Source organism: Phocoena sinus, chromosome 18 (assembly GCF_008692025.1).
Source record: "Phocoena sinus isolate mPhoSin1 chromosome 18, mPhoSin1.pri, whole genome shotgun sequence".
NCBI lineage: Eukaryota > Metazoa > Chordata > Mammalia > Artiodactyla > Phocoenidae > Phocoena > Phocoena sinus.
This window is the reverse complement of record NC_045780.1, coordinates 906,133-928,022: the sequence shown is the minus strand read 5'-3', so window position 1 is coordinate 928,022 and position 21,890 is coordinate 906,133. Positions and strand designations below refer to the sequence as shown.

At 45.6% G+C, this 21,890-nt stretch overlaps 1 protein-coding gene across 5 annotated transcripts in view; it reads left to right on the top strand.

Annotated features, from left to right (window-relative positions):
- The window catches only part of CRYL1 (crystallin lambda 1), a 73,833-nt gene that overhangs the window by 32,191 nt on the left and 19,752 nt on the right, over positions 1 to 21,890 (top strand). For all 5 annotated transcript variants that reach the window (XM_032610794.1, XM_032610796.1, XM_032610792.1 and 2 more), the window contains 2 exons: positions 17,889 to 18,050; positions 21,417 to 21,611. In XM_032610794.1, the coding sequence (XP_032466685.1) occupies positions 17,889 to 18,050; positions 21,417 to 21,611 (357 nt within the window). The remainder of the gene's footprint in view (positions 1 to 17,888; positions 18,051 to 21,416; positions 21,612 to 21,890) is intronic.

Sequence of the window (21,890 nt, the reverse complement as noted above, 5' to 3'; positions counted from 1 at the left end):
GGTCTTGTTCTACGTTCCGTTCCTGCTTCTGGGATAGAGACCGTGTTACTGTCAGGTCAGTGGTGCGGGTGCTGGGCATTGGGCTTGGTCCCGTGGCTGTGTGGCCCCCATCCCGTGAGGTCACAAGAGCCGTCAGCACAGAGGCCCCGGGCGGTACCAACGGCTGAATCTGGCCACATACAGTTTAAAAACAAAATTTTTTGAATGGCTCACTGATGTTTGAAGGTCAGGATACTTTCACGTACAGCGTAGTTTTCTAGTGGCTCTTTAGAACCTGATCATCCGGCAACTGTGAGACTGTTCCCGTTGCACCCTGTGCTTCCTTGTAATTTATTTTTTATTTAAAAAAATTTTTTTTTAATTTAATTTTTATTAAAAAAATTTTTTTTTAAATTTTGGCTGTGCCGGGTCTTGGTCACGGCATGCGGGATCTTTGTTGCAGCACGTGGGATATTTAGTTGTGGCACACGAGCTCTTAGTTGCGGCATGCATGTGGGATCTAGCTCCCTGGCCAGGGATCAAACCCGGGCCCCCTGCATTGGGAGTGCGGAGTCTCACCCACTGGACCACCAGGGAGATCCCCCGGTGCTTCCTTAGTCCTAGGCCCCAGGTCATTTTCATGGTTTTGCACTGTTTTCCTTAGAATGGAGAGGAAAGTGAAGTATCTCTTATATCCGTGTCTCAGGAAAACAGAAACTAGATTGGAGACGAAGGATTTCCCACCACGTGGCTTAGCTCACGTGCTCCCTGTCTGAGCTGGGGGGACCCCTGTGTTGTTCGCTCCCTCCCGCCCCCCATCCCTGCAGGCCCAGGTCTCACCCCCGGATCCTGACATCCTGACCGTCTTGATGGCACGAAGAGGCACAGAGTGAGTCCAGAGACAGGTTCCAGCTTCCAGGCGCTCCTGCCCGTCCCCCTCCCTCCCCTCCCCTGCCCGACGCCCCTGTCCTGGACCCTCCTTTCCCCAGCGACCAAGACCCACGCTGCCCACACCTGGGGACTGGGGAGCGTTCCAGTACCGTCAGCCCCTCCTCCGCGCCGGGGGCCGCCCAGCCATCCAGCCCGATCGTAAAGGAAGCACGTTTTTCTTACATTCATGTGAGTGGCTAGAGTGTACGATTAAGCATTGACCTTCTGTCCTGTATGGCAGGTGTACCATCAGACACACACACGTGCGCGTGCGCGCACACACACACACACACACACACACACACACACACGGCCTTTGACGCACACCACCTTATTTTCTCATCAGAAGTATTTACCAGTCTCTCCCTGTGCAGAGTCCTGAGTTCTGTTTCCCTGATCACTTGAGAGGTTGGATACTTGAGCTGCTCCCCCTTCCCTCTTCCTTGGTTTTCTGGTGAAGTAACTGTCGTACTCTTTGCCCATTTAACAAAATACTGTAACTTTTCTTTACTGATTTGTAGCAATTATTTAAAAACTTTAGGTACAAAATCCTTTATTTTAATATTTAATCACAGTTTCCAGGCTGTGTTGCTTGGTTTATGCTGTCTTTTTATGAACATACTTTTTTTTTTGTTTTTGCGGTATGCGGGCCTCTCACTGTTGTGGCCTCTCCTGTTGCGGAGCACAGGCTCCGGACGTGCAGGCTCAGCGGCCATGGCTCACGGGCCCAGCCGCTCCGCGGCATGTGGGATCTTCCCGGACCAGGGCTCGAACCCGTGTCCCCTGCAATGGCAGGCGGATTCTTAACCACTGCGCCACCAAGTCCCTGAACACACTTTTTAAAGTGGCTTTTGAGAGATTTGCACGGTGAGTTTTGGTTGTAGCCGTTGGCAGAATGGATGCTGGTTGCTACTTTGTTAGCAGGTGTCCCTGGGCCCAGAATCGCCCGGCCCGTGAGGCCACTGCAGGCCCCGCGTGGCTGGAGCACTTGAAACAATGCTGGTCAAACTGACACAGGTGTAAAATCCCCACTGGATTTCAAAGACTTGCTAAGGAAAAAAGAAAAGAATGTAAAATATCTCAATAACTTTTAGTGCCAATTATATGCTGAAATGACAATATCTGGGTATATTCAGTTAAGTAAAATATGTTGGTAAAACTAAGTTCACTGATTTCTTTTTGCTTTCTTAATGTGGCTACTAGAAAACTGAGAACTGCCTACATAACTCATGTTGCTTTTCCACTGGGCGGCTGGTCTGGAGCATGAGCCTGCCTGGCCCTGAACTGGATCACTTGTCTTGGTCCCTGCTGTTCCCCTGGGCAGGGCCTGCCCTTTTGGTTACTGTTTAAAGGGAAATAAGCACTTGTTTTACTTCCCTTTGCACATCTGACCAAGTCTCTGCCTCGCACTGTGCTTCTGCTGGCACGTTTGTTTCCAGACCTTGGGGAATACGTTTGAGTGAATTATCTGTGAACGTGCTGTATGGCACTATATTGACGATGCTGTTGATTGTAAGACATCTTGCAACGTGAGAACCGTTAAGGAAAAAACATGCAAATTAGAAGATGACACAGCATGATCTAACCCTTGACCTATTTGGTGCTTTGAGTTTCTTCCTCTAGTTCATTTGCAAATGAATGAATCAAAATATTCTGTAACTTTTTGAAAAGACCTTTAGCATTATTGACTCAGTGTCCAGGAAGTTGAAGAGTCCGGCTTCGGAGGGGGACTGCCTGACCCAGCTTCTCAGTGCCTCGGCCTCGGCCTCTGTAAAGTGAGGTGATGGCGGAACCTACAGCTGCTCCGTCGTCATGAGACCTGCGTGAGCATCTGTGAATTAAAGCAGCGCCTCTCGTGTCAGCACCTGAGCAGCGCCTGGCACGGAGCAAAGCCCGGCAAAGAGGGACCATCCTGCAGTCCTTGTGTGTGTGTGTGTGTGGGGGGGGGTGAATCCCCATTTACAGACCAGGGAACCAAACCGACCAAGGTTACACGTGCAGTGAGCGCCAGGTCAGGATTTATCTTCTCGTATCAGACTGGATTTCTGAGCTAGAAGCGAATGTAACGTCTCTGGCTCAGTTCAGTGCCACAGGCTCTAGCGATGTATTTCCCACCATGATCCAAGAATTGGATGCATGTTGCATTTCATGTGAACTCGCTTCCACATCAGCTGTCCTCACAGAGTTAGAGAGACCGGCTTAGGTGGGCAGGGAAACTGACGTCCTTCCAACAGGAACAGGTGGCACTCAGTCCCAGGAAGGACACCTAGAGTGGCCTGGACCTTCTGATTTTTCACATTAACCAAGCAAGTGAGAAGTTGGAATTTTTATTTCTGATTTTTAAATCTTGGCTCAGATTTTCTTAATCACATTGTGATTACGTGTGACCTCTGGTTACAATCTGGGCTAAATGTTAATTCTGATTGACGTTAACATTCCCTTGGAGAACCTTCATGGAGAACCTTTCTTCCTGATCACTTTTGTTTTACTTCCTTCAGAGACGTTTTTCTGGGGCTGGTGGATACGTATGTAACACAGTTGTTTTGACAGTGACTTAAGGAGTGTTAGACTTTTCTTTTTTTTAAATTTTATTTATTTATTTATTTGGCTGTGCCGGGTCTTAGTTATGGCATGCGGAATTCTTAGTTGCAGTGTATGGACTCCTAGCTGTGGGATGCATGTGGCATCTGGTTCCCTGACCAGAGATTGAACCCGGACCCCCTGCATTGGGAACAGGGAGTCTTAACCACTGGACCACCAGGGAAGTCTCTGTGTTAGAGTTTTATATCCAGTCTTTATTACAAAAACACATTTTAGGTAGGAGGAGGTCTAGGAAAGACTTATCTCTCCTTAACGTAGACGTAAAAATCCTTAACAGAACTAATAAGAACCTGCTGTATATAAAAAAATAAATAAAATAAAATTCAAAGAATCCTTAACAGAATGTTAGCAAATCAAATCTAAAAAAATACAAAGAGAATTATATATCATGACCAAGTGGGATTTATCCCAGGTATGCAAGGCTGGTTCAGTACTTGAAAATAAATTAATGTAATCCATTACAATGCACTGCTACCATTTTTGCTTTGGGTGTTCACTTATATTTTAGAGCAACTGAAAACAAAACATTGATTTTACCTTTGTTTACCCATTTCCAGTGTTCTTCATTTCTTTGTATAAATCCAGTTTTCTGTCTGGTTACTTTTTTCCTTCTGCCTGCAGACTTTCCTTTAAAATTTGTTCCTATTCATAGATTCACAGGTTGGCTGGGAACGAATTCCCTAAATTGTTGTTCTTCTCAGAAAAGTTTTTGTTTCTTCATTTCTGAAAATATTTCTGAAATATTTTTACTGGCTATAGCATTCTGAGTTAGCGGGGTTTTTCTTTCAGCACTTAAAAATATCACCCCATGACTTTCCATCTTCTATGATCTCTCACAAAAAGTCTTGCAACTCTTTTTTTTTTTTTTTTTTTTGCGGTACGCGGGCCTCTCAGTGTTGGGGCCTCTCCCGTCGCGGAGCACAGGCTCCGGACGCACAGGCTCAGCGGCCATGGCTCACGGGCCCAGCCGCTCCGCGGCACGTGGGATCTTCCCGGACCGGGGCACGAACCCGCGTCCCCTGCATCGGCAGGCGGACTCTCAACCACTGCGCCACCAGGGAAGCCCCTGTTGCAACTCTTCATTTTGTTTCTGTATATATTAAGTGACTTTTTCTCTGACTGCCTTCAGTATTTCTCTGTCTTCAATATTCAGCAATTTGAATATAATATACCTAGATGTGTGTGGATTCGGGGGTAAAGAGGGGTACTTACCCAGCATTGTGTTGTCTGAGCTTCTTGCCTATGTGATTTGGGACTTTCATTAGTTCCGGAATGTTCTTATGATTTCTTTGAATGTTTTCTTCTGCCCCGTTCCCTGTCTGTAGAAACTTCGGGATTTCAGTTACACATATGTTAGATCATTTGATATTTTTCCTGCAGGTCTTGCATGTTTTATATGCACTTCTCTGACGTTTTGCTCTTTGTTTTTCACTTTGGATGATCTCCTTTGGCTGATCTTTAAGGTCACTGATTCTTTCCCAACTGCGTCGAGTCTACCGATAAGTCAGTCAGAGGCAACCTTCATCTTTGTTCCTTTGTTTTTCATTTTTAGCATCTCTTTGATATTCTCTTCTAGTTTCTATTTCTCTGCTAAAATTACCCGTATGATATTGTCCACAATTTCCCTTTAGAGCCTTTAGTGTATTAATCATTTAAAATTTGATGTCAGATTATACCACCATCTGAATCATATCTGAGTCTGATTCTAATGATCACTTTGTCTCCTGGGTGTGCACTTTTTTGTAGCCTCACAATTTTTTGTTTTGGAAAGTCAGACATCCTGAGTAGGACGGCAGATCCATGCCTGGGATTTGGCCTTTCCTCCTGTGAGGCTTTTGTTTTTTTTTTACATCTTTATTGGAGTATAATTGCTTTACAATGGTGTGTTCGTTTCTGCTGTATAACAAAGTGAATCAGTTATACATATACATATGTCACCGTATCTCCTCCCTCTTGTGTCTCCCTCCCTCTCACCCTCCCTATCCCACCACTCCAGGCAGTCACAAAGCACCGAGCTGATCTCCCTGTGCTATGCGGCTGCTTCCCACTAGCTATCTACCTTACGTTTGGTCGTGTATATATGTCCATGCCTCTCTCTCGCTTTGTCACAGCTCACCCTTCCCCCTCCCCATATCCTCAAGTCCATTCTCTAGTAGGTCTGTGTCTTTATTTCTGTCTTACCCCTAGGTTCTTCATGACATTTTTTTTTCTTAAATTCCATATATATGTGTTAGCATACGGTATTTGTTTTTCTCTTTCTGACTTACTTCACTCTGTATGACAGACTCTAGGTCCATCCACCTCATTACAAATAGGCTTTTATTGTGAGGACTTGAGCTAATCTAGTTAGGAGTTGGGCAAGCTTTAAGGTTTGTAAATTGCTATAGTCACCTTTGGCGCATACAGGTTTCAAATTCCTTTAGCAATACCTTGTATTTAAGATGAGGACTGCTGGCCAGAGGGCTTTTCCCTCAATATCGTTCAGTCTTCCCTTTGCACTGCCCTCGGAGAGGATCTCTTTCCATGTTCCTGCCCTGTCCCTTCCCAGAAGTATTCTTCTGTTACTCGTTACTTAATCCTTGCTAGCCTGGGGAAGGGTCTTTCCTAGGGGCTCTGATAAGCCTTAGTTTCAGGCAGGCGCTGTGTCCCTGGGGCTTGGGGAGGGGAGAGATAAGGGGGGACCTAGCATGCATTCCTTTTCCTCCCCCAGGGATAAGGGTTTTTATTTCAGTTCCCTTCCCCCACCTACAGTGGGTTTTCAGTAATGGTAGGTTTTTTGTGCTTTTGTCTCCAGTCATTTCAGTGAATTAAGATGTATTTGTATCACATATTGAATGAGTCAGATGTTGAACCACAGTTGTTCCCGATTATTCCTTTAGAGTTTTCTTGTTGACATTTGGACTTTGAGAACTTTATGTCTGAGACTGGTCCTAAGTATTGGAAAATTAGTGGGCCTCACTGTGTCCTTGCCGGGGTGTCTGTCTGCGCTGGGAGTGACATCGTCAATCTGCTCTCAGCACCGGAAGCTGTTGTAACATGAACAGAAAAATTCAGCCACAGGTTACTCTTTTTGGCATATATATAGACTTACAAGAAATGATGGCTAAAAATTTAAGCACTAAATTATAAAATGGTTTTGCCACAAGAGAAGGACTTTCTTTTTTAGTACTTGGCAAGCAATATTTTAATATTTTAAAATATTTAATATTTTAATATCACAGGAGTACCAAGGAATTTTCCTGACACTGTTGTTGGATTAAACAATAGGCAGGTGTGTGGACGTTATTAGCCGGGCCAGCTGAGCCTGCCTCTGAGCTGGCCTTACAGGTCTTTAGCCAAGACCTTGCTTCAGTTAACGTAGCGGTGCGACACACAAAGCTGTGCTCCACTGCCGAAGCCACACATGATGTACGAGGTTAGATGTGTTTTGTGGCACAGGTGGCTGCGTAAGATGAGGGCAAGCCCCCCGCTCAGCGCTCTGACTGTCCTCACGTCCTTGCATCTGCACGAAGCGAGGGTCTTGCTTGATGAAGAGGTGGTCTCCTCAGTGAGCAGAAAGGGAAAACTAGCCAGGCCAGCGAATCAGCTGATGACCAGTGGGTAACAGAGCTGCAGACAGCTTCTCCCTGGTTCTTTGTTTTTTCTTTTTTTTAATATTATCAGTATTCAATTTAATATTAATTTTCTTAATCTTCAATATTAATATTATTATTCAATTAAGAATAATAAAAATAACAGTGTTATGTTACCTTCCATTATTCCATCATTTCTTCTGTAATGCGCTTCCTTTGTTTATGTAAATTACTCCTGGGTTCTTAAAATAGAACTCATCCCCTTTTAATTTAAGGCTCTGACTCAGGGCTTCAGAAGTTTCTGTTTTGTTTTTTAAATCAGGAAGGATTGCAGTTTTGTCAATCCAGAGGCTCTGAGTAGACGCACACCTGTTGGTGGGGTATGTGTTCTCATCAGCTGTTTTGCCAGATGAGTAAACCATTGGGGGTGGTTGGTGCTCCTGCAACCCTTTAAGGTCTTCAGTGGGGAGGGGACTTTTCCTTTCTTAGACAAGAGGTATAGGACTGGTACAGAATTTTAATGTATTCTTAAAGTCATCCTTGGGCCAACACTCTATTGTGAGACTCGTTACCTTTTTTTCTTTTCAGTGCACATGGGAAAAGAGACCAGAAAACACTTTTTCTTGGTTCCACGGGGACCTGGCTGCGGGGAGGTGATTCCCCATGGGTCTTGTGTTTCTGCACATCCTGTGAGCAGAGGCACCGAATGCCCTTTCATTCTGGACTAGCTTTTCACGGATGCTCGAATAACTCACAGCCTTGGAAGACAGGGAGAGTGTCTCCCTCTAGAGTAAAGGGCCACTTTGCCGTCTCCCCCTGGGGCATAGGTCGGTCAACTTGCTTGTAGTCAGTCGTAAAGGATTTATGTTCCCTAAGCTGTGACACGAACCCAGAATCCACTTGGGTCCCTTTGCATCACCCCTGTGGGACTTGAGGGCGATGTGAACATGAAGCTCGTGCTGCCCGATGTCCTGTCAGTAACAGTCTTTTGTCCCTGACCCAAGAGTCTTGTGTCTTCTAAGAGCATCTGTGAAACTGTGGCAGGTTAACTTGTTAGCCTGCAAACAGCAAAAATCTCAGACTCTTTATACTTCCTGACACCGTCCTTAAACATTGCCCTGCCTTAAAACTAATATAAAAAACTTGAAAAATAGAGGAAAAAAATCACTTTTAATGCCATCACTCTAAGATTATAATCTTAATAATATTTTATGTACATCTTTCCAAATACATATTTCAACATAATTTTAATCTTACTGTAATACAAAATCACATCCTGCTTTCAATAATCAGCTCTCCTTTGCGTATACAAGCAGTTCATAGTAATTGTAGACATTAGAAAACTTGAAAAATGCCTATTGCCCGGCGATGGGGTCCCTATCACTATTTTCTGTATTTCCTTCGCATATTTTATGTATATTTATTATAAAGGTAGAGGAAAGAATATTACACTCTTTATTCACCTAGCATCACGTCTCGTGTACTTTCCTATTTCATTAAATACTGCAGAATAGTCTTGCTTGCTTTAATGGTTATAGCATCGCATTCTTTGGAGGTCCTTTTTATCATAATCATTTTACAATAATTTTTAAAATCAATTTTGGAGATTCGTTATCTATTTCTATATTGCTCCTGCCTCTCTGTGTCTCTATTTCTTTGTACCCCGCCTCCCTTCTTCTGGGACTATACTTACCTGTATGTTAGAACTTTTCAGCACTTCCACATGCTTTCCTTGTGTTCTTTGCTGTACTTACCATCCCTTTGTCTCTCAGTACTTCAGTCTGGGTATTTTATCCTGACGTACCTTCCAAGCTATTATTTCTTTAGCTAAGTCTCACCTGCTTTTAAATCTATCTTTTAAAGTTTTTAATTGTATTTTTCAGTTGAATTTCCATTTGATTCTCTGTGTAGCTTCTAGTTATATGGTAAAATTATTTAATATCTCTTAGTTCCTTAAGTGTTACTTACAGCTGTTACCATGTCTGATAGCAGGACTCTCTGGCTGTCCTGTGGGTCTGTTTCTAAAGTCTGTGTTCTCTCTTGGCTTCCAGTCCAGGCTCCTCCATCTGTTTTGTTGTGTTTGTGAGACATCGTTATGAAAAGCTAAGGCTCTGCTTGAGGCGCCTTTCCTGCAGAGGAGCTTCCCTGGAAGAAAGCCAGGCGGGGGGCACATGTCCCTCTTTTAGTCGTGGATTGTGACGAATTGAGGCTTGTGAAGGCTTGGTCCCTGTTACTCCCAGGGTACAGCCCTTGAGGGTCCGAGCTACAAGTCCTGGCAGTTACAGCCTTGGGAGCTGATTTTCCCTCATCGCTGCAAAAAGCTCTCTGCAGGCATTTTGTCTGTGCTTCTGCAAAACACGGGTACCTTGAGGATGAAGGTGGAGTCAAGTGTTAGGCTCGTAGCCCTGCTTCCCCTTTGACCTGAGCCTTGGCCCCGCAGTTCCTCAGTGCTTTGGTTGCTTCCCGGTAACTTCAAACTGATTTTTAAAATAATGCATTTTCAGCTTTTTAAAAGTTGTTCTCAGCAGGAGGGCTTGTCCAAGCAATCCAGCCTACCGTGCCCAAAGTGGAACGGCCTCCACAGCTCAGTTTTTGCACATCCCCTGCTGTGCAGTGCTGGCCCTGGGGTGTGGTGGTAAATGAGACCTTTTGGAGGCCAAATGGGAACATTTATAATGTTCCTTCTGTTATCATGTGTGTGTTTTTTCTTCAGTAATTCCACTTAAGAGCAGTTTGTGATACTACATTAGTATTCTGACTTCGACCAGATGGCACTGGGAGTGTCTGTCTGTCCTCAAGGCAAGTGGACAGGCATGGCCCGCTGGTGTGGTGCCTTTGTGTCGTTCTCCTTGCTTTTTTTTTTTTTTTTTTTTTTTTTCGTTACGCGGGCCTTTCACTGCTGTGGCCTCTCCCATTGCGGAGCACAGGCTCCGGACACGCAGGCTCAGCGACCATGGTTCACGGGCCCAGCCGCTCCGCGGCATGTGGGATCTTCCCGGACTGGGGCACGAACCCGCGTCCCCTGCATCGGCAGGCGGACTCTCAACCACTGCGCCACCAGGAAAGCCCTCTGCTTGCTTTTTTGTTACAGCACCTTGCCTGCTCTCCTATGGCTACATGCATGTATGTTCCCCACCAGCACTTGTGCTTCTTGAAAAGCAAGGACTGCGTCTTCTTCTATTTCTTGGCAAAGTTCCTTGCATAGGCCAGTTCCTCAGAAGAGTTGTGTTTAAATTCACACGTTAAAGCTAATGTTTCGTGACTTGTCAGTCAATTTCAGACTTCCATCTACCCAAGGTCACATCAGTGGATTACTTTTGCAAGATTCCCAAATATTTCTAGACCAGTACACAACCACATACACGAGGAGAGGCTTCGGCGGGACGTGGTACAGTGTTCTGCTTTATACTGGGCGTGAGGCGGAAGTCATTGCATTAGATGCAGGCGAGAGACCTTACTTCTGTTAAAAAATCCCAGAGGTCATGCTTACAATGGAGAACTGTCTGTGGGATTAGCAGCGTGGCTAGTAGCTGAATAAATGGGGGGGAACGCCAGCAGGTAGTAGGGGTCATGCTTACGGGGCCCATCCACTGCACGTGTCCCACAGCTCCAGGAACAGCTAGGACTGCCCCGTGGGCTGCACAAAGGCAGGAAATGTCCTGTGTTTGCTCTTCAGCCCACTTTAGACATTTCCTCTAAAGTAATGGGAGGCTAGAGGGCAGTAAATACGCATCCACTGAAGTTGTATTAAATTGATTACCACGTTACAGAACTTGTCATTACTCCGTCGATTGATCCAACAGACGTTTACCGACTGCTCTTGGAGCTGGGGATATAGCAATAAACAAAAAATAAAGCTCTCATGGAGCTTTCATCTTTGAATCCTGTTTTCCAGTACTGATGTTTTTAAAAATATAACCATTTTTAAAGTGACAGTTCAAAAGATGGGCAGTGTCCTCCTAACACTTTTATTTTCTCCTACATGTGAGGCAGCTTTTCTGAATGTAGGAATACACAACTGCTCCTCCCCAGTCTTGGAGTTTGCACCATGTTTATTTGTACCCCAGTACACGCAGGTGTGGTCAGATGGTTACTGGAGGAAACGGCTTTACTACGTCTTTAAGTAGATAGCAGGTATTTAGTAAAAATGTGTTGCTAGACTCCGTTGCTGATTATAAATATTTTTTATCCCATAAATCTGATGTTTTAGAAACATTGTACAAGATAATGAGGCTTTCTAAGGTAAACCTAGTGATTTTGTAGTCAGGGGACTGGAATTACGCTGTTGCTTTTCTGTAGATCATTAGATTAATAGATTTTTAAGGTTCTTCTTTCTATACTGGCAAGTTAATGTATCAGCTGGCACTAGAGAAAGGGACCAGATTAGACGAATTTGAAGTGCCTGTGAAGCATCCGTGTGAAGATGGTCTGAGAAGGAGAAATAAATGTGAGTCGGCTTTACAGGTTGGTGATTGAAGCTGTGGGCCTGCGTAAGGTTTCCTAGGTGAGTGGAGGCCTGGGGCTGAGCGTGGAGGAGACCTGTGCCCAGTGACTGGGCAGAGATGCTTCTCCAGAGGTTTGCCATGTTACCAGTCTTTATGGGACGAATTTGGGTATTGATTTCTGTTCTTATCTTTATTATAGGCTTTCTATTTTCTTTAGATTTATTCTGTTCTATTTCTGATTTCCCAAACTGGATATTTGACTTATTTCTCAGAGCTGTTTTAGCTGAACCCACAGACTTTGATGTGCAACCTTTTAGTGATGCTCAATGCTAAGTATATTTTAATTTCCATTAGGATTCCATTTTGACCCATGAACTATCTGGAAGTTAATTTTCAATTTTCCAAGTCTATTGGGTAATTTGTTGTTTGTGATTTCTGTCTTAAAGACGTTGTAATTAGAGAAAATGGCTCATGTGATACGAGTCCTTTGGATTACTGAAGCCTGCGTTGTAATTTAGTACGTTGGCACTGTTGATAAATGTCTCTGTGTGTTTGGAAAGGATGTGTATTTTTGCAGTTGGATGCAAGGCTGTCCATGTCCAGTAGATCAAGCTTGTTATTTGTGTTTATTTCTCCCATGTGCTCCCTGAATTTTTGAATGCTTTTCCATAATAATTGAGAGAGGGGTATGGAAATGTCACAGCATATGGTAGGTCTGTCTGATTCTCCTTGATGACCTGTCAACTTTTGCCTTTCTGTATGGCATTCTGGGTCCTTTCCTGGCCTCTGTCTTGTTCATTAATTTTCCCTTCAGCTGTGTTTATCCTGTTGCTTAACTTACTCAGTAACTTTATTTTTAACTCCAATTTCTAGATATTATACTTAGTGCTCTTCCAAATCATCCTGGTCTTTACGGGTTTGATTCCTTTCTTATACTTTTAATTAATTTAAACATACTTATTTTACTAGGCTCCCCTATTTTTCAGTTCTGCGAGGTTCTGTCCTTTGCTCTGTCCAGGTGGTCTCACGTGTTTACAGTTTTCGGTGGTGTGTTTTCTTCAGTGCGCTCTTTGTGAATCCGAGGAAAGGTGAGGCCTCTTCAGCAGGTGTGCCTCCAGGGTTTTCTTGAGCGTGTGTCTCCTGGTAGTAGTATCACTAGCCTGGGAGAGATTTTTATGTAACTTTCTCAGCTTGTGAGTGTCCAGACCACATGTGTAGTATAATTTTGAACCCCAAACCTGGGTGAGATTCAGGCTCATGAATATGAATTCACATATTTGTTTTCCTCTCCCTCCACCCTGTGACCTTCCCAGCTGGAGCCCAGATCAAGACAAGCTCCCTGTCTTCTGCCTCAGCAGATGGGCTGTTTTTGGTTTAAACTAGTTGACCCGTTCACTGAAAATACAACCTTTTGAGGGTCTCGGCTGTATCACAGGGGCCTTGACTGCAGCTCCCTGAATCCTATGGCCTCTGGTTCGGCTCTTCCTGAGGTCATTTGAACGTTCTCCCTCCCCTGAGGGTCACAGATCACTCTAGTGCTGGCTGCTCTGGTTTTCCTTACATTCCTGAGAGGTCAGCTATCGGTTAAAAGGATGGCTGCTTTTATGTGGAGTAATCTAGTTTGTGGAGGGAGGGCTTTTAGGTCTCCTGGTCCATCACATGACCAGAAGCAGGCGTCTCCATCCATCAGTTTACGGGTGAAACTTTTATTAGCATACATACTCTTCTTTTTTAAGTTTTAAAAAATTGAGCGTGACTTTGCCTATGCACCTTTGTTTTCAGGATTATGTACCTTTTCTTGTTTTAACAGTTGTTGCGCTGCTAGTTGGAGGAATCTGAAGAGGGCCTATTTTTAGCTAAATTCTATTGTAGGCCACAGGTCAGTTTTCAGTAAACAAACACACAAACCCATAAACAAACGCATATATACATTTATATTAACTATCTTTCTGAATTCACCTATTGTCTTTTCTGACTGGGAGGTGAGACATCAGGACTGCAGGATGGAGCCAAGCCCAGTGCCTCTGTTTTGGGTGGCCTGGTACTGCAGGTGATGGAAGCAGTGAGCCCCCCCCTACTTTCCCGGACACTTCATGGTTTGGGATGGGGAGACTCACATTTAAGGACCAGAGGTGAGAGGTCATGGCTCTGTTAGAGCATCTGGCAAGAAGCACACGGCTCGGTGGCTTTCTGAATGTTTAGCAGGACAGGACGGGCAATCGTAACGCCCCAGTGATTCGTGTATGACCCCATGAGCGTATACTCACTTTATTTAGAAATGCTGTGAAACAATATGCTAATTGCAGGCTTATGGGGAATATTTTAAATTATAATATTTTCATGTCAAGCATTTTAACTTAATTGTAAATAAATGATTTCATAAAAGGTACCAAAAAAATCATTGGAATGAGGATGGAAATAGACATCCCGTTAGGACAGCAGCTGGTACCTGTGCCCCTCTGCCTGGCCTCCGTTCCCTGTGGTTACGTGAGGAAGGGCTCCTGTTTAAAGCGAACCAGTCATCCTGGTCATACTCACACCTAATCCCCAGGAAGTCACATTCCTCAGTACAGCCCACACTGGGTTTTGCTTTGGAAAGGTCTCTCTTGATTGGGTATAATTTGTTCTAGATTATTGTAGAACTCTGTTTAGGATTTATAATATGCTTTAAAAAAAACTTTATTTTTATTTTATTTATTTATTTATTTTTTGCGGTACACAGGCCTCTGACCGCCGTGGCCTCTCCCGTTGCGGAGCACAGGCTCCGCGGCCATGGCTCACGGGCCCAGCCGCTCCGCGGCATGTGGGATCCTCCCAGACCGGGGCACGAACCCGTGTCCCCTGCATCGGCAGGCGGACTCTCAACCACTGCGCCACCAGGGAAGCCCTTTATTTTGATTTTTAAGGAAAAACATGAGCCTCTGGTTAGGGCACAGTGCTGTTTATTGCCTGTGATATTGACAACCTGTACTTTTCCTTCCTTCTTCTTTAACACATGCAATTTCTGCTAGAGCAAGAAGGTTTGTCTTTTTTTTTCCTTGGTAATTGTGACATGCGCCTCTTGAGAAGACTCGTCATTAGCAGTCCATTGACGTGATGGATTTTAGAGATTGTGCTCTTGCAAGAAGTACTGAAAAGAAATTGGTGATGATTAAACAGGTTGAAGCAAGAGATTTAATTAGTGCTAAGAGACAGAACTTACAGTAGGTCATGCCCATCTTCAAGTTGAGAATGAATTCCCTCTGCCGTGATTACAATAGGATTTGAGCTCAAATTTCCTTTCTTCCCATGTCTTTCCTGATAAAATTGGCTAATAGAACTTCTTTGCATGTAAAATACCTTAAGTACCAAAGTCTTCTAATTTAGTTTTCCTTTCTTGCTGGAAAGAACATTGGAGACTGCTTCCAGGTATTTTGCATTAGCAAGGTAGATTTTCTAGCGAGAAGATGCTTATCTAAAATGCCTGAATTGACTTTAAAAAATCAACTAAATTTCATTTTCCCCATGAAAGTATTTGTTTTGGAAAATGCACACGGTTGCACAGCGTGTGGGTCAAAACTTCAGCATTGAGCTCTCGTCCAGCACCTCCTTTGCCTGGGGATCATCCAGTCCACTGACTCGTGGCCGTGCCCCTTTTCCGAAACAGGCCTCCTGGGTCGGGTGCTGTCATTGGTGACTTTCACTGATAATAAAACACTAAAGTATATACATTATTTACTTTAAAATTTCAAGTAAATGGGGGAGAACAAAAGGTTAGACCTATAATACCATCATTCAGTTTCTTCCTTTCAAGAATGGAAGGGAAAAGGGGTGTTTGAACGTAACCCCACCTTTTAAGTGTCTGAACCCCCCTTTTAAGTATCTTTCAAGTCACGAGTAAGCTCCCTTTGAGGCGCCATTAATAGTTGTGACGCTTGGACAGTTCCTTAGTGCTTTCCTTGTCCCCAGAGTTTTGTTTGTCAGAACCTGAGCTTGCGGTTGTGCGTGAGAATATCACTTATTATGGGCTGCATCTCTCTCCCACCTCAAAACAAACAAAACACAAACAAATAGTTGCTTTGAAAATGCTGTCAGAGTTTAATTAAGCCAAGTCCAGCTAATTACCTTCAGCAGTGAGAGAAGTTTCACTCCGACACTTCCCATCTGGTGGCTTTCCCTAGACAGGCCTCGGAAAGACACCATGAACCCGCCCCGGGATTCGCACCCGGCCGCACTGCTGAGGTCGGGAGAGAGCGAGGTGTGTGTGTCTCGCTGTTTGCTGTCCTTCCCTCCCAGCCATCTGTGGGAACCCAGCGACTGCAGCCGCTCTCAGCTTTGTGATCCACCCAAGTGATGACGGTCCTGAGCAACAGTTTGCAGGCCCCCTTCCTCAGGCAAGCCATGAGGAACAGCAAGGAGATGAGCTCAAGGCTTGACAGGGACAGAGGCGTAACCCTGGCCCAGTCCATGGGACACAACTGGGTCACTATTAACAACAACAGCAGTCAAACTTCAAGCAGGTGCGCCGCTTAAGCCCTTACATAATTGTAGCAGGTTTGGGTTTCCTCTGGTTCAAGTGTTCTTGCCTCTTTGATAATCAAATGATCTGAAGAAAGGCATAGAATTTCAAGGGAGAATCTGCAGGACAGGCTCACAATAAGACCATTCACGGGACTCTTTTATTAGCTTACACTGTATCTGCATCACGTTTAGCCCCTGGCTTTACTACAAGGCTCCATTTAAACGTAACCCAACTTGCAGACTTAACTGATCCAGGAATTACTCAATACAACCAGCCAGCTACTGTAGCTTTTCCCCTCTGATAAGGGGATTTAACACAATGGGCTTCACAGTTCTTAAATGACTCCGTTTTTTTCCCCCTGTCTTTGAGATGTGGTGCTTATGTGACCTTTTGTTCTGAATAAAATTCCACATGGTTTGATTATATTTTTTAAAAGTACCAGCAAACACAGTATTGACTTCTTACCCTTAGAGGAAGACGTTTAAAATCTTGAAGATGGTATAGAAATGGAATTCATGTCATAATATTTACACAGCTAATCTCACTATATTAGACATGAACTATTAGATATTATTAAACGTGAAAATATTTTATTTTTGAGGGGTGATTCTGATAAAATTACTGGTAGTACTTGTGCGTTACACTTTGACTTTTGCACACTTCTGGTCATCTGCTGGTGTCTGTGCCGTTTCTGCTACCACAGTGCTGATAGACTAACCTGGGCACACTCGGCCAGTATGTGGAGGGGAAGCGGCTGGGGAGCCTGACCTCAGAGTGGGAGACCCTTGAGGATGGATTTGGTGGCAAACCACTGAGAGCACTGTCGGCCCCCGCTCTGGATCACACCTCAGAATAGTGGGTCTCAAGCTTGAGTGAACAAAAGTCATCAGAAGGTTGGATAAAAATACAGATGCCTCGCTTCCACGCGCAGGGGGTCTGAATCAGTAGGTCTGGGATGAGGGCCTGAGAGTTTGCATCTTTTGCAAGCACCAGTTGATTCTGTTATCTGACCCCACTGAGAACCATTTCCCCCAATTCACCAGGGATTGGGAGCTCAGGGACCCTCCTGGGGAGGCGTGACCCTGGTGGGATTTCCCCAGGGGGTGGCAGGCCGGAAGGTTGCTCTGGAATGTCCAGCGAGTATCCTCTTCTGTTCCGCCTCCTTCCACAGCAGGGCGGCACCCGCCGTGAGCACCGCGTTCCCAGGGACCTGTGTCACCCGTGGGCCTGTGCTTGGGTGTCTGAGAACGTCTTCTCACCTCCAACCCCTTCTGTACGTCGTCAGAATTTCCAAGCAGTTGTTATCTGCGGTATTTAATCCGAATTTGCTTCTCTAGCCTCCCCCGTTACCGCCCTATTAAAGTAATTTTAGATTTTTAGAAACAAAGGTCTTTGTCAAAAGATTTCCAATTAGAAGCGGACTCTCAGGAAGCCTTTTGGGAGTTATGGATGTAACATGTTTGTTCATTTCATGAAGGTAAGATTCTTCCTTGAAGATAAGTTGATCTGGTGATCAGGACAAACAAGTGGTGATGACTGCTGTCGATATCCCAGCGCTTTGCCTGCAGTGCTGTCGTGTATTCTGTTTGTAGAACCCACCCCCGACGCGGTTGAAGGACTTTTTTATTATGAGAATTTTCAGTCCGACACACAACTAGAAAATACAATTCCCATATCTGCATCACCTGGTCTCCAGAGTTACCAAGATTTGTCATACTTTTTGGCAGCATTTTTTCCCGTTCCTAAATTTTGCTGGTCGTTTTTTAATTGGTTCTTTTTGGAATGACTCAAACATGAAACGCTTTGCTTGGGGTCTAAGTGCGGTGATCCTGAGTAGTAATTGGAAGATGTCCTTTTCAGGAATGTGTTCCAGAAAACCTAGAGCTGAAGAAGCAGCTTTTTGCTCAGCTGGATGGAATCGTTGGTGACCAAGTTGTCCTGAGCAGCTCCAGCTCCTGCCTCCTGCCCACCAGGCTGTTCTCTGGCTTGGTACACGTGAAGCAGTGCCTTGTGGCGCATCCTGTGAGTATGTCGAGCCTGGAGATGCAGTGAGTCTCACCTGGCTTTCCAGGAGCAACGTGTTTGGATGAATCTGCTAGTACTTTGTAACTGCTTTACTGAGATATAAGTCACATATCACACAATTCAACTTGTACATTTCAGTGGTTTTTAGTACATTTAGAGAGTTGTACAACATCAATGTCTTACGGAGAATTTTATCCAAAAATCCCTTGAACTCTATCTTGTCCCTCACGCACTGTGAGAGAATGATCCATACTTATAGACTTTGGTCCTTAAGTAACTCACCGTCTAGCTGAGGGGACAGACTGCTAATGAAATCATCCCAGTGCCAAGGAAAGGTGCTACGTTAACAAAAAGTCTAGACCACGTGGGATTCTGCAGGTGGGTCATCTGTACTGTGCGGTTTCCTGAACTTAGCTCAGAGTAGGGTCACTTGTGCTGATGTGCAGGGTCCGGGTCCCCCCCCGCCGAGATTCCGGTGCAGCACCTCTGACTTAAACCCTCCTTTTTGTGGTCCCTTCCACCAGACGTTGGCACTGACTGCGCCAATGCACTCACCAGGCGTGCGCTGCGAGGCGTGTTGGACCATGAGCTCCAAGTTGGCACGTGGGCACTCAATCTTTTTGCGATTAACGTGTTAATGTCAGGAAAGGGGAATCAGAGTGGGGATTCCGGGGTCATTTGGTGGACATTTGAGTACCAAGTGGAGGTCAGTGTGACCTTGGAGACCTGGGACAGCCTGCTAGGACACAGACGCCACTAACTTAGCTCAAGCCCACCCCGGGCCAAGACCAAGCATGGGCCTCGTAGAATCGCCAGGAGACCAGCTTGACGGCAAGAGCAGGAGAAAGGTGGAAGGCTTGGTAACACTTGGGTCATGGAGAATCGTGAGAGTTACTCTGAAGAATGAGAACCGGCTTAGGTGCCGGGCAGCTCCTGCACGGAACTTGGGGCAGAATTCCCAGCATGAGTGGCCAGGGCCTAGGGAGGTGAGGGGTCCTCGAGTGGGGAGCAGGGAAATTCCTCTTTCTGAGCAAGAGGAGGTTAGAGGAGGAGATGAAGACACAGGGGAGTCATAGATGCCTGCTGGGTCTTCCGTGCTGCTCAGAGGGACAGCCTGGACCACGGTCTACGTGACTGAATGGTCTAGATGTCCTCACACTGAAGTTTAATGGAAAGTGTAAAAGAATGGTTATAGGATAAGGAGACTTAGACCCAGAGCACAGAGAAGAAAACCAAGCATCTAGTTACCACTCCATACAGGTGAAAACAGCACCAGAGAGACCTTAACTGAAGCATCCAAATACCAAGTCCCATGAAGCATGTCATGTCTTGCTTCCGTGACATATGTGTGTCCATAAAAAGCCTCTTAGACACCGTGATTGTTACTTGGTTGCTTCAATAAAAGGTGCAAGCCTCTTAGTCAAGAGCTTCCATTTCTAACCAGTGTTTTTACTTCTAAGTCAGTTTAAAAAACAGCTCAATCAAATTGTTCAGAAAACCCTAAGTCCTCTGACAGGAGTTTTACTCCATCTCTCTCTTTTTTTAAAAAATTTATTTTATTTATTTATTTTTGGCTGCGTTGGGTCTTCGTTAATGCGCGCAGGCTTTCTCTAGTTGCGGCGAGCGGGGGCCACTCTTCGTTGTGGTGCGAGGGCTTCTCATCGTGGTGGCTTCTCTTGTTGCAGAGCACGGGCTCTAGGCACATGGGCTTCAGTAGTTGTGGCACGTGGACTCAGTCGTTGTGGCTCGTGGGCTCTAGGCGTGTGGGATCTTCCCAGACCAGGGCTCGAACCCGTGTCCCCTGCACCGGCAGACGGATTCTTAACCACTGCGCCACCAGGGAAGACCCCACATCCCTGCTTTATAGTAAAGAAGAGTTCACCTAGGAGAGACATGCTTCCAATTCTTATCATTCTGATCTTAAAAAGGCCAGAGATTAAACATTTTTATAAGAATTCAGTGATCATAGGCAGGAGACAAGTGATTCAACTAAGGCATTGATTTGTAATTTATTTGAAATAGGTGCTATCCTCGCTTGCTTTCTAGGAAGGCTGCGACAGGGTGACCAAGACAGGCTGGGAGCAGAATAAACCTCTGAAGTGTGTGGACCAGCTGCCTCTCCAGCCAGTCCTAAGAGAAATAATTTCTTCTCTCTTCTGTAGAAAAAGTCCTTTTAAAGTGGATGCTTCTCGTAGTTATTTGGTAGATGTGAGATTCTACCAGTTTTCACCCAAACATGGAGGGAAAACAATTTCAAGTAAAGCATCATTCGGGGAAGAGTGTGCATATGCTTAGGGGCGAGGCTGATCGGCAGCCTTTTATCAAACAGCCTTTTCCTTTTTCTGTTTTTGTTTTTTGGCCGGGCCCTGCGGCACGTTGGATCTTAGTTCCCCGACCAGGGATCGAACCCGTGCCCCGTGCAGTGGGAGCGCGCGGCCTGAACCACTGGACCGCCAGGGAAGTCCCTCAAACAGCCTTTTCTTTAGATGTAGGAGAATTTTCCTTGAGAATCGTCAAGAGTGGTTTCTCAGAGGAAACCAAGAAAACCAGAGCTGGGTGGGCAAGCATTTCCACTGTGGACAGACTCTTCCTGTCTTAGCACCCATCACGATGTTGGGGCTGAAGAGGGCTTCTGATATTGTGTGACTTCTAGGTGAGATATGATTGTGGACGCAGATGTTTGAGGCTCGACACAGAGAAGTTAAGGAAATACCAACTTTAGGGAAGATACTGCCAATCCAATAATTTTTAAAAAATTAATTAATTAATTAATTTTTGGCTGTGTTGGGTCTTCGTTTCTGTGCGAGGGCTTTCTCTAGTTGCAGCGAGCGGGGGCCACTCTTCATCGCGGTGCACGGGCCTCTCATTGTTGTGGCCTCTCCCGTTGCGGAGCACAGGCTCCGGACGCGCAGGCTCAGTACTTGTGGCTCACGGGCCTAATTGCTCCGCGGCATGTGGGATCTTCCCAGACCAGGGCTCGAACCCATGTCCCCTGCATTGGCAGGCAGATTCTCAACCACTGCACCACCAGGGAAGCCCTCCAATAATTTTTAACACTGACACAGTAGACCGGCAATGACTATTGTGGAAAGAGGATGGCTGGTGGCAGTTTGCACGCTCCGATGTGAACCTCAGTGTTGGTTATGATTCATGCAGTTCTGTGCTCAAGTTCTTTCGTTTTCTCCCTGCTCTGTGCGTTACTTTATTTCTCGAGTTTCTGGATTCACTGGATGCTGAATCTCGAGGGGCCCCATCTGCCCTGCTGCTGACCCTTCGGAACAGTGAGCCAGCTCTGCCGGAATGACGCCCAAACGCCAGTGCCGTCTTCCTGACTCTCTCTGCTCTCTCTGTCTCTCTCCTAAGGTAAATCCACCCTACTACGTCCCGTTGGTGGAGCTGGTCCCACACCCAGAGACGGCCCCTGCGACGGTGGACAGAACCTACGCCCTGATGCGGAAGATCGGACAGTCCCCGGTCAGACTCACGAAGGAGGTGGACGGCTTCGCTCTGAATCGTCTCCAGTATGCCATCATCAGCGAGGCCTGGAGGCTCGTGGAGGTGTGTGTGCCGCCCTCTGTCTTGGCAGCTGAGCAGAGGAGGCAGGAGCCTCTGGGCACGCCATGCGGGTGGGAGAATCAGACACTTGCTCTGTTCCGGAGACCAAGGGCAAGCTGTTCCTCTGTGTGTTTCAGAGGTTCCCCTGTGCGGTAGGTCACTTGATACTCGGATGTGGTGATGGGCTCCTCTTCCTGCCCTTTCCTGTTGTTACCACGTAATTTCTCTGTGACGTGCTGCATTTTCCCACTATCTCAGATTCTGCTCCCCCCACTCCCAGTA